Source organism: Panthera uncia (assembly GCF_023721935.1).
Source record: "Panthera uncia isolate 11264 chromosome A3 unlocalized genomic scaffold, Puncia_PCG_1.0 HiC_scaffold_12, whole genome shotgun sequence".
In the NCBI taxonomy this organism is placed as follows: domain Eukaryota; kingdom Metazoa; phylum Chordata; class Mammalia; order Carnivora; family Felidae; genus Panthera; species Panthera uncia.
In genome coordinates, this window is record NW_026057579.1 from 21,023,372 (window position 1) to 21,039,969 (window position 16,598).

The 16,598-nt window shown below is 41.1% G+C and overlaps 2 protein-coding genes across 10 annotated transcripts in view; one reads left to right on the forward strand and one right to left on the reverse strand.

Annotated features, from left to right (window-relative positions):
• LOC125937803 (translation initiation factor IF-2-like) overlaps positions 1–16,598 on the reverse strand; it is a 42,871-nt gene that overhangs the window by 23,741 nt on the left and 2,532 nt on the right. The window contains exon 2 of the mRNA XM_049652725.1: positions 15,299–16,122. Within this exon, the coding sequence (XP_049508682.1) occupies positions 15,299–16,122 (824 nt within the window). The remainder of the gene's footprint in view (positions 1–15,298; positions 16,123–16,598) is intronic.
• ITSN2 (intersectin 2) overlaps positions 15,346–16,598 on the forward strand; it is a 145,655-nt gene continuing 144,402 nt past the window's right edge. For 7 of the 9 annotated variants that reach the window (XR_007462358.1, XR_007462357.1, XM_049651947.1 and 4 more), the window contains exon 1: positions 15,698–15,787. The gene's annotated coding sequence lies outside the window, so the exon portion shown is untranslated. Of the gene's footprint in view, positions 15,436–15,697; positions 15,788–16,598 lie in introns of those variants that run through there. The other 2 variants (XM_049651948.1, XM_049651953.1) reach the window with 1 other exon arrangement.

A 16,598-nucleotide genomic window follows, 5' to 3' on the forward strand; every position in this document is an offset into this window, starting at 1 on the left:
ATATATATATATATATATATATATATATATATATATATTTAATGTTTTATGCATTAAAAAAGTCTCAAAGGGTATGTACCAAAAAGTTAACAATGGTTTTCTCTAAGTAATTGAAATGTGGATAACTACTTTTTCCTTTTATTTATATTTTATAATTTTCTTAAAAATGTATATTACCTACGTAACTTTTTAAAAGTATTGTGTAAGTCTCTCATTGATGAACATAACGCTTTTGAGTAACTATAAAATGAGATTGCAATTATAAAATGGGCTTTAATACTAATGAATGTCTAACCTAGATAAGTGAGCACTGAGTTTCTGCTGGGTCCCAGGCCCTGTGCTGCAAGCTGGGGATAGAGATGAATTGGACACACTCTTGGCCCTCCACGAGTCTAAAGGCCACATTCCTTGGTGAAGTTCCTTGGCTCTCGGCCTTGCTGGCTCTGAAATCCCATTTGTCAGCCCATCTGTGATCATCTCTCATGATTCAAATTCACTGATGAACAAACTAGGACGATGTATTAATTTGTGCTGAGAATGATCACAGTCACATAGGCCAGAACAGCACTCCAAGCATGACCAGCACAGTTTTTCCTTGTGTGGTGACATAGGGAACCAGACTGTGATTAGAATGCTGCTTGCTAGGCCTGGAATCAAAGTAGGGGCAGGCAGTAACTGGAAAGTTTAATGGGAACTGACTCAAGCAGGCAGGCAGTAACCTTCTCAATAAACATGGCCTTGCCATGAACTATAAACACAAGTCTGAGATTCTCTCTTCCTAGGACAATAGTAGATGGATGGGCACTGCCAGATATTATCTCAGAGATTCTCCTGTAATAAAAATCTCCCCAGACTAACAAACCTCCGTTTCCTTCAGATTGCACCCTTAACATCTACAGTCATATTGCTCAGAACCGGAGCCATTCCATTTCTTTAAAGTAATTTCTAACTATTTTTTCTTATGCAATGTTGTATTCTGACAGTTTAAGTCTGAAGATTCTTATTTTCTTAATTTCTTTTCGTAAAGGGCATTTTATTTTTTTTATTATTTTTTTACATTTATTTTTGAGAAACAGAGTGAGACAAAGCGTGAGCGGGGTAGGGGCAGAAACAGAAGGAGACATAGAATCTGAAGCAGGCTCCAGGCTCTGAGCTATCAGCACAGAACCCGAGGTGGGGCTCGAACCCACGAACTGTGAGATCATGACCCGAGCCAAAGTCGGACGCTCAACTGACCGAGACACCCAGGCGCCCCTTGTAAAGGGCATTTTAATATGCATTTACATACAACAAACTTTTAAATATTAAATGCATTTTTAAAAAATATTTCAAATCAGGAGGGGAAATAATGAAAAGAGTTTTTGTTGAAGAAGTTAGGAACCATCACACGAAAAGGCCTTCACCAGCTGCTCACTTGCTCCTCAATCAGGATCATATCGGAGCAAAATTCTTATGCTCCAATATGAATCTGAGCCCCTACTACATTGGGTAGAAGACACCAGGCACAGCTGTCTTTTGAGGAGTCGTAAAGGAGTTGCCCCTTGGTGTAGTGTCCTTGCTTGCCAATTTATCTATTCAAATTTTCTGTAATTGGAACCAAAATCCATACAATCCACTTAATGTTCCGAGTTCTGAAGAACATGGTGTAGCCACCGTGGATTATCCAAGAAGCAGACTAAGCATATCTTAGGGTACTTGAAGCAAAGGCATGCCTTGATCATGCATATCTGCATGTGTGCAAACATGCACACACTGTATTCATGCATGCATGTGGGGGTACACACACACACAATTATTTGGAAATACTTCAATATTGAAGAGTTAAAAAAAAAAAGCATTGCAAAAATCACCATGCAAAATGACAAGATAAACAAATCATAGAATTGGACTTCCTGATTTTAAAGTTTAGTGTATACTGGTGTTTTGTTTTAATTTCACACATGGGTACTTTAATTTTAGGGCCTCTAAACTCTTAATTCAATCTTGATGACATTTATTCTAGTATAAATGTTTTTACAACTCCTAACATGAGAACCACCTGATGTTCACATTCGTCAAGCAACTATATTTATGTATTCCAAATTTCAGCATTTCTCAGCCAATGGATACATTGCTGACTCCTTCTAAGAAGCCATGAAAAGTTTTTCACATCTCACTTTCATCATACACCAAAATAGCTCTTAAAGTTAATTAGAGTTTTGTGCCAAATACCCAGTACCTAATCATTAATTATTATTTTCTAAGTATTGAGAGTTCAGTGTGAGCTTCTAGTACATGTCAAAACCTGCTCCCTGTGCTGAGACTTACTATATGAATGACAAAACAAATCAATTCAGACTGTGCACTACATCAAATTAAAAGCAAGGCTAAATTTGAAGGACACAAAGTTCAAGGACATTTTTGTAAATCCCTAAGAAGTTACCATAACTTTTCTTTCTTCCTTCCTTCCTTCCTTTCTTTATTTTCTTTATTTCTCTCTTTCTTTCTTTCTTAGAGAAAAAGAGAGAGAGCATTAGCTGGGGAGAGGGGCAAAGGGAGAGAGAGAGAATCTCAAGTAGGCTTGAGGCTTGATGCAGGGCTTGATCCCATGACCCTGAGATCATGACCTGAGCCAAAATCAAGAGTTGGATGCTCAACCAACTCAGGTGCCCAGAAGTTACCATAATTCTAACTAAAATTTGTTGGTTGGAGGATAGAATTTTATTTTTATTTTATTGTTTGTATACATGTATATATTTATTTATTTTGAGAGAGAGAGCGGAGGGAGGGGGGGTGGGAGGGGAAGGGTTAGAGAGAAAATCCCAAACAGGCTCTGCACTGCCAGCAAGAAGCCTGATGAAGGGCTCGATCCTGCAAACCATGAGATCACTACCTGAGCCAAAGTCAAGAGTCAGACAATTAACAGATTGAGCAACCCAGGCACCCCTAGAACTTTATATTTTTTGTTTTAACTTCTAACAGTGTCACTGTCACTGCTCTGGGAAAGAACACTGAACTTAAAAAGAGAATGCTAGAGTTGTAATATAATTTCAGTTACTCTCTCTTGTCCCAAATGATAAATCAAACAGCTTCTCCTTAAGCATCTGAAAAAACTAAAATATATCGTGGCCACCATAACAAAAGTCCCAAAGACTCTTAGCATATTGCAGAGACATTTTGATATTTGTTTTTTTTCTTTCATAAGAAAATTGCCATCAGTGCCAATGTCTGCCTGACAAAAATATTACAGGAGAAATCTTTTGTCATATCTGTCAGGTTTATATTGTTCCTCCTTTCCTTTTTTCCTCCAGACATTAAATGCCAAAATCACAAGAGTAGATCCAGTCAGACATATTTACACACTTTGATTCTATCTCCCTGACTGCAGTTGATTGGAACAGGAGTGTTCCTAAGTTGGACCATCAGAGTTTCATCCCAAGCAATTTGGAATTGGAACTGAAGGATTCAACCTTATTTTAGGTTGCTAGATCTATAATATTTGCACCTCAAAGAACTAGAAAAAGAAGACAACATGAAGCCCAAAGTTAGTAGAAAGTGGGAAATAACAAAGATCAGAGCAGAAATAAGTAGTAAAAAGACAATAGAAAAGGTAAATGAGGGGTGCTTGGGTGGCTCAGTTGGTTGAGCAGCTGACTCTTGCTTCGGCTAAGGTCATGATCCCAGGGTTGTGGGATCAAGCCTTGCATCAAGCTCCATGCTGAGCATAGCACCTGCTTAAAATTCTCTCTCTCTCTCCCTCACCCTCTCTCCCTCCCTCTCTCTCTCTCTGCCTATGCCCCTTTTCCCCCACTCACACTCTCTCTCTTTCTAAAATAAAAAATAATAAAATAAAGAAAAGGTAAATGAAACTAAGAGCTGGTTCTTTGGAAAGATAAATTGAAAAACCTTTAGCTACATTCATCAAGAAAAGAAGAGAGAACACTTAAATAAATAAAATTAGAACGAAATAAATAAAATAAATGAAAGAGGAGACATTACAACTGATACCACAGAAATACAAAGGACATGAGACTACTATCAACAGTTATGCCAACAAATTTGGCAACATGGAAGAAATGGATAGGAGCACCTGGGTGGCTCAGTCAGTTGAAAGTCTGACTTTGGCTCAGGTCATGATCTTGCAGTTTGTGGGTTTGAGCCCCACATCAGGCTCGCTGCTGTCAATGTAGAGCCCGCTTTGGATCCTAAGTCCCCCTCACTCTGTCCTTGCCCTGCTTGAATTCTCTCTCTCTCTCTCAAAAAATAAACATTAAGAAACATTTTTTAAAAAGAAGAAATGGATAAATCTTAGAAACACACAACCTACCAAAACTGAATCATGAAGGAATAGAAAATCTGAATAGATTGATTACTAATAAGGAGATAGAATCAGTAGTTAAAAACCTCCCAACAAACTAAAGTTTAGGATCAGATGTCTTCACTGGTGAATTCTACTATACATTTAAAGAAGAATTAATCCTTCTCAAACTCTTCAAAAAAATATTAATAATAAGAGGAGGGAACATTTCCAAATTCATTTTCCAAGGCTGGTATTGCCTTGAAACTAAAACCAGAGAAGGACACCACAAGAAAAGAAAATTATAGCCCAATATTTTGAACACAGATGCAAAAAATCCTCAACAAAATACTAGCAAACCAAATTCAATAATAGATTAAAAGGATGATATATGATGATCAAGCGGGATTTATTCCAGAAAGCAGGGATGGCTCAACATTCACAAATCAATCAATATGATACACCACGATAGCAAAATGAAAGAGAAAAATCATATGATCATCTCAATAGATGTAGAAAAGCATTATACAAAATTCAACATTCATTTATGATAAAAACTCTCAACAAAGTGGGTATAGAGGGAATGTACATCAACATGATAAAGGCTTTATGTGACAAGCCCACAGCAACATTGTCTATGGAACAAGACAAGGATGTTTACTCTCACCTTTGCTCAATATAACATTGGAAGTCCTGGTCAGAGCAATTACGTAAGAAGAAGAAATAAAAGGCATCCAAACTGGAAAGGAAGAAGTAAAACTGTCACTATTTGCAGATGACATATTATATCGGAAAACCTAAAGACTCCACCAAAAAACTTTTAGAGTAAATGGATTAGGTAAAGTTGCAGGATACAAAATCAATATACAAAAATCTGCTGTGTTTCTATATGCTAATGAGGAACTATCAGAAACAGACATTAAGAAAATGATCCTGGGGCGCCTGGGTGGCGCAGTCAGTTAAGCATCAGACTTCAGCCAGGTCACGATCTCGCGGTCTGTGAGTTCGAGCCCCGCGTCAGGCTCTGGGCTGATGGCTCGGAGCCTGGAGCCTGTTTCCGATTCTGTGTCTCCCTCTCTCTCTGCCCCTCCCCCGTTCATGCTCTGTCTTTCTCTGTCCCAAAAATAAATAAAAAACGTTGAAAAAAAAAATTAAAAAAAAAAAAAAAGAAAATGATCCTATTTACAATTGCATCAAAAATGAATTAAATACCTAGGAATAAACTTAACTAAGAAGGTCCCAAATATAAGTTCTCAGTGGAAAAAAATAATGAAAGCAAAATTCCTAAGTTTTATGTAAGCTTTATAACTAAAGCATCTGTTTATGTTTTCTTATGCTGAAAAAAAAACAAAACAAAACTTAACCAAGAAGGGGAAAGACCTGCACTGATGAAAGAAATTGAAGGAGACACAAATAAATGGAAATATATTCTATCCTCATGGATTGAAAGAATTAATATTGTTAAACAATCCATTCTACCCAAACCAATCTACAGATTCAATGCAATCTTTATCAAAATTCCAATGGCATTTTTCATAGAAATAAAACAAACAAACCTAAAATTTATATGGCACCACAAAATATAAAAAAGCCCAAATAGCCAAAGCAACCTTGAGAAAGAACATAGCTGGAGGCATCACAATGCCTGATTTCAAACTATACTACAAAGCTATAGTAATCAAAACAATATGGTACTGGCATAAAAACAGACCCATAGATCAATGGAACATAACAGAGAGCCCTGATATAAACCCACACGTATATGGTCAATTAATTTAATGACAAAGGAGCCAAGAATATACAATGGGGAAAGGACAGCCTCTTCAGTCAGTGGTGCTGGGAAAAACTGGACAGCCAAATGCAAAAGAATAAAACTGGATCGCTTTTGTACACCATACACAAAAATTAACATAAAATGGATTAAAGACCTGAATGTAAGACCTAAACTCTGAGAAGACAACATTGACAGTAAGCTCCTTGACATTGCTCTTGGTAATGATTTTTTGGATTTGACACCAAAAGCAAAGGGAACAAAAGCAAAAATAAACAGGTGGGACTACATCAAACTGAAAAGCTTCTACATAGCAAAGGAAACCATCAACAAAATGAAAAGGCAACATAATGAAAGGGAGGAAAAATTGCAAATTATGGATCTAACTAGGAGTTAATATCCAAAATATATGAATTATTCATATAACTCAATAGAAAAAAATCCAATTAAAAAATGAACAGAGGATCTGAACGGTCATTTTTCCAAAGACGACATACTGAGGGCCAACAGGTACATGAAAAGATGTTCAACACCACCAATAATCAGGGAAATGCAAACCAATGAGACACCACCTCACATCTGTTAGAATGGGAATTATTAAGAAGAAATGACCAGTATTGGCAAGGATGTAGAGAAAAGGGAATCCTTGTGTATTGTTGGTGGAATGTAAACTGGTACAGCCACTATGGAAAACAGAATGGAGGTTCCTCAAAAAATTAAAAATAGAACTGCCATATGATCCAGCATTTCTACTTCTGGGTATTTATTCATAGAAAATGAAAATATTAACTCAAAAAGATATATCACCCCCATGTTCATTACAGCATAATTTATAATAGCCAAGATATAGGGGCACCTGGGTGCCTCAGTTGGTTAAGTGTCCAACTCTTGATATCCACTCGGGTCATGATCTCATCGTTCGTGAGATCAAGGCCCACGTTGGGCTCTGTGCTCTCAGTGTGCAATCTGCTTGGGATTCTCTCCCCCTCTCTCTGCCCCTCCCCTGTTCACTGGAGCGCACATGTGCATGCTCCCTCACTCTCTCAAAATAAATATAAACATTTATAATAGCCAAGACATAGAAACAATCAAAGTATCCATAAATGGGGGCACCTGGGTGGCTCAGTTGGTTAACGCCAACTTAGGCTCAGGTCATGATCTCACGGTCCATGGGTTGAAGCCCCGTGTCGGGCTCTGTGCTGACAGCTCAGGGCCTGGAGCCTGCTTTGGATTCTGTGTCTCCCTCTCTCTCTGCTCCTCCCTGACTCGTGCTCTGTCTCTCTCTGTCTCTCAAAAATAAACATTAAAAAAAAATTTTTTTAAGTATCCATAAATGGATGAATAAATTAAAAAATGTGGTATAAATATGTTTATATACAATGGAATATTATTCATCTATAAAAAGAATGATATCTTGCCATTTGTGGCAACATGGATGGACCCTGAGGTCATTATGCTAAGTTAAATAAGTCAGATAGAGAAAGATAAATACCACTATGATCTCACTTATCTATGAAATCTTTTTTTAGATTTGCTTAGACAGTAAATCTTTGTTCTTATCACAAGAAAAAAAAATTGTAACTATGTGTGGTGACAGTTGCTAACAAGACTTATTGTGGTGATCATTTGGCAACACATGCAAATATCGAGTTTGTATGTGTTTGTATACAAGGTTATATGCCCATTATATCTCAATGTTTTAAAAGAATTTACTGTATATGAATTGGTAAAATTGGAATATCATAATATGTAAATGAACAGAGAATGTGAATAATTCACAGAAGAAAGATTACTTTTTATTAATTCATAAAAGTATAAAAATGTTGACCATCAAGTTAGATCATAATGACCTAAGAAAAACAAGTTAAATTGAAAAATTATTTTGCCTCGTAATTACAATTTTTAAATGTAGATGAAATATCATTTTGAGGAGGGTGTAGTGGAACTGGTACACTCCTACGCTGCTATGACAGTAAATTAATAATAGTCTTATAGAAACTATCAATAATTATTTTAATCAGCAATTACAGTTCAAATTAACAATGAACGCCAAAAGAAGGAAAAATGGTACCTATGAAAACATTTATTGTGAAATGTTTTTTATATACGTTCAGGTGTTTAGAAAGAAAATGTAATTTATAATAATGAAAAATTAAAATCAGCCAATACCAGGAGAATCATTAAGTAAATTACAGTACTTTAGTCAAGAGAAAGTATGCAGTTTCTAAAGATAAATGTGGAAAATACAGAAGATATGCTATCATGGAAAAGTATTTATGACTTTACCTTAAGGGAAGAAAAGCTGAAAATTATATTACGCGATGAATCAGTCAAATAATAAGTATATTTTTAAATGCACAAATCCTAAAAGGAAAATGAAAGAGGTTTGGGTTGTTGTTATGATGCAACTGCATTATTTAGAATCTACCTGTACTTCAAAACTATAGAATTATTAAAATAATGCTGTTTGGAAAATAAAAATAAAATGGAATAAAACCCTTTTTTTTCTCAAGAAAAAAGTGAATTTTAGAAAATAAAAACATTGGTGGATATGGGGAGGTTGGTCAACAACTTTCTTAAATACCAACACAATGCTGGCATTTTCCAGAACAGAGAATTGAAAACAAAGAGTTTTCAATTCTCTTGCAATTATTTTTTAGAACAAAATGAGAGATGGAGAGATAAATGGATGCAAAACACTTACACAAAGATTTTCACTAATTACTTCTTGATGAAAATAATAGGCAATCTCTTAAAGATGACTTAGTCTGCAATCTATTTATTTATTTATTTATTTATTTAAGAGAGGGAGAAAACACATGTAAGTGGGGGAGAGGGGCAGAGGAAAATAGAGGGAGAGAATCTCAAGCAGGCTCTGCACTCAGCACAGAGCCTGATGTGGTAGCTGGATTCCACAACCCTGGGATCATGACTTGAGCCAAAATTAAGAGTCAGACACTCAACCAGCTGAGCCACCCACGCGCCCCTCATCTGAAATCTTTTAAAAAAATTTCTCGTCCTACAAATGAGTGAATTGTAGGAAGCATTTCAAAGTGGGGTAAAAAATCTGTTGCTTCAAATGGACTGTCTATAACATTGGGCAGAAGCCAGGCACAGGTAGGTACTTACTGTGTTTCACTTATGTAAAATCTAGGCATTGGCACATTTACAGTGTGTATACTTTACGATCTGCAAGTTATACCTCAATAAAGAAGAAAAAAAATGTTCTGTAGTCAGATCGTTTCACAGAATTGAAAATCAGACACAGACATTAAGATTTTATTTTCCTTCGGCTGTCTATTTGGAATGTAATGAAGCTCTTCTAAGTATTTTGAGTAATCTGACCTTACTAAATTACCTTGGGTCAATGTGGGTGGTCGCGAATGGCAAGATGTTCATTTAATTAACTGCTATGGCTCACACTGGCCAGACTGGGTGTACATCTTTAAGGCCACTGCTTCCACTCCTCTTCAAATGATCAGGTGGGATTCTCCTTAAAAAGTGTTTACATGACAGACTCTTAAAGGAAAATAAGGAATAAGACCATCTAAGTCACACCCTCCAAATCCATGGCCAACACAGAGAAGAGGAGTGCACTGTGGCATGAATTCCTGACTGCAGTGGCAGGAATCACATGCTCCAGGAGCATGACACCATGTGTCTGACTGCACAGTGGAACCTGACCTACTATTTGCATCTTCATATTTTGGGGAACTGTTCTTCCAAGATAAATTACTTTGGAATTTCCTACTCATGTATATTTAATACAGAGAAACTGCTAATGCTGTAATATAGTGAGAGGAAGTATTGTAGGGTAGAAAGACCATGGTCTTGGTAGTTATAAAAATAAGGATTCAAATTCTAGCTCTTCCACTTTCTAAATATGTGATTGTGGAAAAATGATCCCATTTCTCTAAATGATAGTTTCTTCACCTGTGAAGTGCGGTTTATAATACCTGGCATGCACTGTTACTTTTTGTTAGAGACTATATTTGTATTTATATTTATATGTGCCAGGCACACTAGGCAAGCAATGGTCGTGGTGGTTAAATGTTAGGAAAACTGGATAGTAGCCATTCTCATCACTTATGGCTGAATGACTTCATTCAAATGCTGTACTTTTCTTGACACTCAAGTTATGCAAAAAAGGCACAAACATCCACCTGTTGAGGAATGGCTTCTAAGGTTCAATTAATTTGCGAGCAAGTCTATTTTTGTGCTTCTTTGCCCTCCTATGTGATTCTACCGAATTAAACACTTTTAAACTATAGGTACTCGAAAAAGAACAAGGCCTATTTATTGGATACATGCAACACACAGGGGAAAACAAAAGAAATGGCAAATAGCACTAAGCACCCAATCCTAATCTCCATCTGAGTCCCAGTGCAGAGATTCTCCTGGGTGGAGAATTCTGGTCATTCTGCCCTCGGGTGGATGAGAATGGCAACCATGCTGAGGTTGCTGACACCATTTGGGGCAGTGATTTAATTGCCCTAATTTTTAGATGTTCATCTTGTTCTTGGGTAAATCAAGACAGGGCAAGTTATAAGGGTATCATCTAAATGAACAAAATGTGGCCTCCCGTTTGCCAGGGATCTACCCTTGCACCACAGCAAATACAGAACTCCATCTCTCTCTCTCCTGTGAGTGGGGGTGGGGGCCAGTGTAGGGGCAGTTGTCTTTCTTATATTTCATTGGCTCAAGATATTATCTTACTTAGAAAGAAGAAAATGGTAATTCTAGAAATAAAAATGTTTGTCCAGCTAGACTGGGCCGCATAGTACAAAATGATCTGATCCACTGTACGTTTTAAACAAAAACATTGTTGCTATCTGAACCCAGAATAGCATAGCCTGTGTTTCTCTATTTAAAAGGGAAAAAAGGAAAATCACAACAACTGGGCATGGGAAAACTACCCACACAAGACTGAGGCCTGATTTTACCTCTTTCCTTTCATACCAACCAAGGTTAGATGATCACAAACAGATCCTTACCCTGCTTCCCAGAATTGTTGTGAGGATTAAATGAAATAACAAAATTACTCCATCAAGTGCAAAATGCCACATAAATACTAGTGAGGTTATTACAAGAAGGGAACTGGAATTGCTCCAGGTTTGTGCTGGAGACGGCAGCAATGAACTGAACAGACAGCTGGGCAAATGTGCCAGACAGGAAGCACGTCTGACTTCTGAATACAGGCTGGATTCCCTTTCCCTGAGCTACACCTGCCAGACTGGAAGCCCCTAGTGCTTCAGTCATGAATGGGCACGTCCTGTCCAGAGCTCTAGGGCCTTGCCCCAGTCTGGCCTTTGGCTCCACCCTGCTGTGCTGGCCCAGAGCCAAGTCTGGGCTGACTTCCCCTCTAATATGCCTGGTACTACCTCTTCCAGTACCATCAGGCCTTAAGCCAGCATCTCAAGTTTTGCATGACACAAGCGGCTCAATAATGAGAACACTCCTTCCTGCGTGCTCGGGAATTTCCCTTCCCTCCTCTTTCCCCTTAAATCATTCGTATTTCCGCTTCTTCCGGATTTCTCATCTACGCCAGGGCTCCAAAATAGGATGCAGGAGGTTACCAAGCCGGTAACAGGGCAAAGGAACCAGTTTGGCTCATTAACCATGCCTCTGAATTGGGTCAGCTGCTTCCACTAGTGCTAATTCCTTGCTAACTCCTTGTTTCCAGTAGCTAAAACATGATAGGTTCTTAATAACTATTTGTTGAATGAAAACAAATATCAAATTAATGAATCGGCAAATACATACCAGATGAAACCCTAGGCCTTTTCCAGGACCCTGACTTCCCATATCCCTGACCTGCTTTTCAACTGCTCTTATGGTCAAAATACTAGGGCAGCCTCAGCTTGGTTTCCCAGATTGACTTTGACTTTATGTTCTATATGCACAAAGAATGACTGTCAGCACATCTATTCTTTTGTGCGGGTTTTGAAAGAAAAAAGAGACTAAAAAAGAGACAAACCTCACTTACCAGCTATTTCTCAGAAGAAATAGAATCATTCTGATAGAATGTGTGCGGGTATGTCTGTATCTGTGTGTGTGTGTGTGTGTGTGTGTGTGTGTGTGTGTTCAAGAGTAGTATAGAGATATTTTAAGGGTTTTTTTCCTACAGAAAAGAGACACCCTGGCTAAAAGCTCAGTTGCTAACAATAGAGGCAGATTACTCCCACCAAAGACAGAAGGTAAAAGGGGCACAGCTTTAGATTCCCACTGCACAATGCTCCTATCTTCAGATGCCCTAAGGATCAGGAAGGTAGAGCAGGTTTTTCTGGTGTTCAATAGTAGTTTAATACTGCTACATCTATATGAACCCAGATGATAGCAAACAATCAAATATACGTGTAATGCCAGAAGGAGATGAGAGAGAGAATGGGGCAGAAAAAAAGTATTTGAAGAAATAATGTCTGGGATGCCTGGGTGGCTCAGTCGGTTAAGTGCCCAATTCCGGATCAGGTCATGATCTCAAGGTTTGTGGGTTTGAGCCCCATGTCGGGCTGTGTGATGACAGCGCAGATTCTGTGAAGAGTCTGCTTCAGATTCTGTGTCTCCCTCTCTCTCTGCCCCTCCCCTGCTCATGCTCTCTTGCTTTCTCTCTCTCTCAAAAATAAATAAACGTTAAAAAAAATTTTAAAGAAATAATGTCTAAGATTTTTCCTAACTGATTAAAGACAGAAATTTGTAGATACAGGATTGTAAATGAATGCCACACAGAACAAACAAACAAACAAAACACTGGTGCACATCAGGGTCAAGTTATTGAAAGTCAAAGATAAAGAGCAAACATTGAAAGCAGCAAGAGAAAATAGCATATTACATAGAGGAGAAAATGATCTGATCAACACCTGACTTTCAGTGGAAACCAGGAAGCCCAGAAGAGAATGGAAAAACATCTTTAAGATGCTGAAAGAGAAAAAAAAAAACCCTGTCAATCTGGAATTCCATATTCAGGGGACATACAATTCTCATATGAAAGTAAAATAACATTTTTGGATAAAACAAAGAAGGCTTGTAGCCAACAGACCTGCACTACAAGAAACAATAAGGGAAGTTCTAAATTATTTATTTATTGCATTGTCTTGGAGATTTACTACTACTGGAGGCATTACATATGAGCTCTAGATTCTCATAGCCTTCCTACTCTATAGGATAGATAATTTATTTATCTCATGGGATGTTTTAGACTCTGAAATTGCTTATGTTCTCTATTATAGCCTCTTCCCACCATTGTGGGTTTGTTCTGAGGGTAGACTGAGTAGGAATGGGGTTAAGGATGGAATCTAATTAATTAAAACAAAGAGATTGATAGAACATAGCATATATATGGTTGGGGTGGGAAGAATCAGTGCAGGTAAGGAAAACAGATGTAAAAGCTAGATTACCAGGAATAGACCCAAGAATCTATCCTAAATTGTGGAAGAAGTTGGGGAAGAAAAATATACGTAGTCCCCTTCTTGACCTCTCGGCCTTCTCATACTATAGTAATTCCTAATCTTCTTTAGATTTAACAGGTATGCCTATATGTCTAAGGTAGGACTTAGTTCCTCCAAGTATCTGATCACCCATTAGGCTGCAGGTAAACAAGAGTGGTGGGATCTGGGAAATACCAAGGAGAGAAATTACAGATACAGTTCCACGGTATGGTCTGTGAGCAGAAGAGGATGTCAAAGAAGTAGGATGGTGGATATATCACCTATGTAAATCATAAATACTGAATGAGTAGGATAGGATGGACAAATTGGCTTCAAGATTCCTTACAGAACCCTGAGATATAATGTTTTAGCAGTCGGGATACTACAGGTTCCCAGTTGTATACAGGACACCAATTTCCATGACAGGTTGCTAAATATTTTACTTATTTTAGGGAGATGTTGAAATATTTTTTGTTCATAAATATTCCTTTTTACAAGCTTCATTTTTATCCAGCCATGGATTCAGCACCTCCTTCAGAAAGAAAAAGGACTCGGTGAATTTCCCCAGGTCCAGAACCCAGAAAACACAAATGGCATTGACCAAATGGTGGGAGGGATATAGAGACTGGCTATCTGCCTATCAAGAATTAAAAAAAACAGGTTTCACACTAGGCCAAGTCTCTGGAGCATTATGTTGAGAAGGATTCAGAGGTTTAGACCCTTAAATATGGGCTCTGAAAGGGAGTACCACAATTAATTGGTGAGGTCTGCCATGAGAATGAGACCATATGCTCAAGAGTGTTGTCCTTAGCTTGGGTGGCTTATTTGCAGATTGACTGGTCCCCAGTAGATAAGAGACTTCCTGGACTAACACAAAGGAGTCAGGCCTCATTATGTCACTGAAGCACAGGACCTGTCTGTCAGGTCTTGGTCAGGTCCTAATCCGAAGAGTTAGGAAAAACACCGAGTGTGACAGCGGGAAAAGCCTGTTTATCATCACTGATGTTTGCTAAGTCCCTCACATGGGTTGGTTGGCCAGATAGGCCTAAGCTTTGTAGCTAGCCATCCCTCTCAGGCCAGCCTTGCCATCTTCACCTGCCCTAACAGGTAAGTAATGAAGCCATGGGATCATTTGATCTGCACAAATTTCTCCTTTATCTGCTTAAGTCCTGGGGCCGGGGCGGGGGGGGGGGGGGGGGCGGATATGAGTTTTGTACCTGGAACCAGCCCCCACTCTGCCTCAAAAAGCCAAGAGAATTATTGGGTCTTGTAACCCCATTTTGTTACACCCATAGGAACAGTGACTCCTCCTCTAACCCCAGCTAACAGAAACCCTTTCTCTTGAAAGAATGCTGTGTTAAGGGCAAAGGTATATGGTAGTAACTATAGCGTGGGGAAGAATGTTCAGACCTGCAGGTAGTGGAGTTTGGGCAGAGATGAACGTCTTCTTACTGCTCATGAGAGTATACGGGGTAGTTGCTCTCCCAAGTGGAGGCAGGTGGGGAGGTCCCTACCTTGTCGGCCTTTGTCATGTGTTACAGAGGAGTGAGGAATGCTGAATGGATGACCATTGGGGATGGTCAGTTCTTCTGCGGGCTGTAACAGACCCGTAAACAATCGCAGGAACAGCCTCCTTCTCCTGCCCCAGATTCCCATTCTAGGAGAATCCCAGCTCAGATCAGCGCATTAACCCGAGACAGGGAGAAGACGCCGCAGAGCACCCCATGTGGGGTGCAACAGGCATGTGTCCGACTCGGCTAGGCCTTCCCTGAAACCCTGGGGGTTCTGCAGAGGCAGGAAACGCACCACCCAACCTCAACATGTCACCTCGGGGAGGAGGAGCCAGGTGGGCCGTCGCTGCTCCAGGAAGGGCTGCCGGGTCCCGGGGCTTCGGGGCCTCCCCGAGGGGAGAGCGGAACTCTGGCACCAGGCCCGCGGGGTTCGGTGCCCCGGGACTCTTGGGGGTGAGGAGCCGCGCCCGGGCCAACTTCGGGTTCCCGACGGTGGGGGAGTCGGTGCCGGCCGCGGGCGGGCGGGCGGGCCGTCAGCCGTCCGGCCCGTCGCCTACCTCCCCGCCCCCCGGCTTCCTGCGGAGGCCGCGGCCGCCATGTTGTTGTGGGGCTGAGGCGGCGCCGCGAAGCCCGAGCGGCCGTGACACGCTGCGCAACAGGTTCGCTGTCGGCGGCCTGGCGACAAACCGGGCGGCGGCGGCGACTGCCGAGCAGGGTCTCCCGGCGTCCTCTCGCTCCCGCGCTGCGGGTGCCGAGGGGCACGGGGTCGTGCTGTGACGTACGGGAGGCGCGGCGGGGGCGCCAGGTGGGTGAAGCGACTGGCCGGGGCTGCGGCAGGGCGCGGGGCAGGTGCGGGCGCCACCGCGCTCGCCGCGGGGAGGCTCGGCGGGCCGGGCTGGAAGGCGGCTGCGCGCCCCCGCCGCCGCGGACGGGCCCTTGGGAGCCCGAGCTAGGCCCCTGGCGGGCTTGGCGGCGCCGGGCGGAAACCTCCGGCCCCGGTTCCTGCCCCAGCGGCGGGGCCAGGGCGGACGCCGAGGGGCCGGGGCTGGGCCGCCCCTTCCCATGCGGCCGAACCCCGGCCCCCAGCCTCTCCTGGCAGGTGCGGACGCCGCTCAGGGCCGGGGGTGGCGTGGCCCCTCGCTTTCAGGGTGCCGGCAGAAGGGGGCCCTTAGGGGCACCCACACGCTTTCTCGGGAGCACCCCCCCTTCCCCCCCCCGCAGAATTGGCTTTTCTTGGTAATGGCTGGTTCGGAATGTCAGGTGAGCCGCATCCCGGTGCGTCAAAGTAGTCCGAGTCACGAGAGGCCAGTGGGCGGATGCTCGGCGTCCACCGCTCGCGTTAAACCAAAGTTGGGGAATGTTACAATTTGACTTTAGCGTTATTGATTTCCAGGGTATACAAAAGCGCGGAGATATGTAATCTCTCAGGCCATCGTAGTTTATTCCTTATTGTTGTTGTTGTGTTGTTGTTGTTGTTTTTAAAGATGCCTGCCTGTGCTTAGTGAATGTGTAAACCCAGGCGGAAACTGCAGATGGCTTTGCATTCTGTAAAAAGATGCTGTATTTGGGTGATTAATCATGCGCTTTGTCGTTGAATGATTGCCGATGGCAAGTAT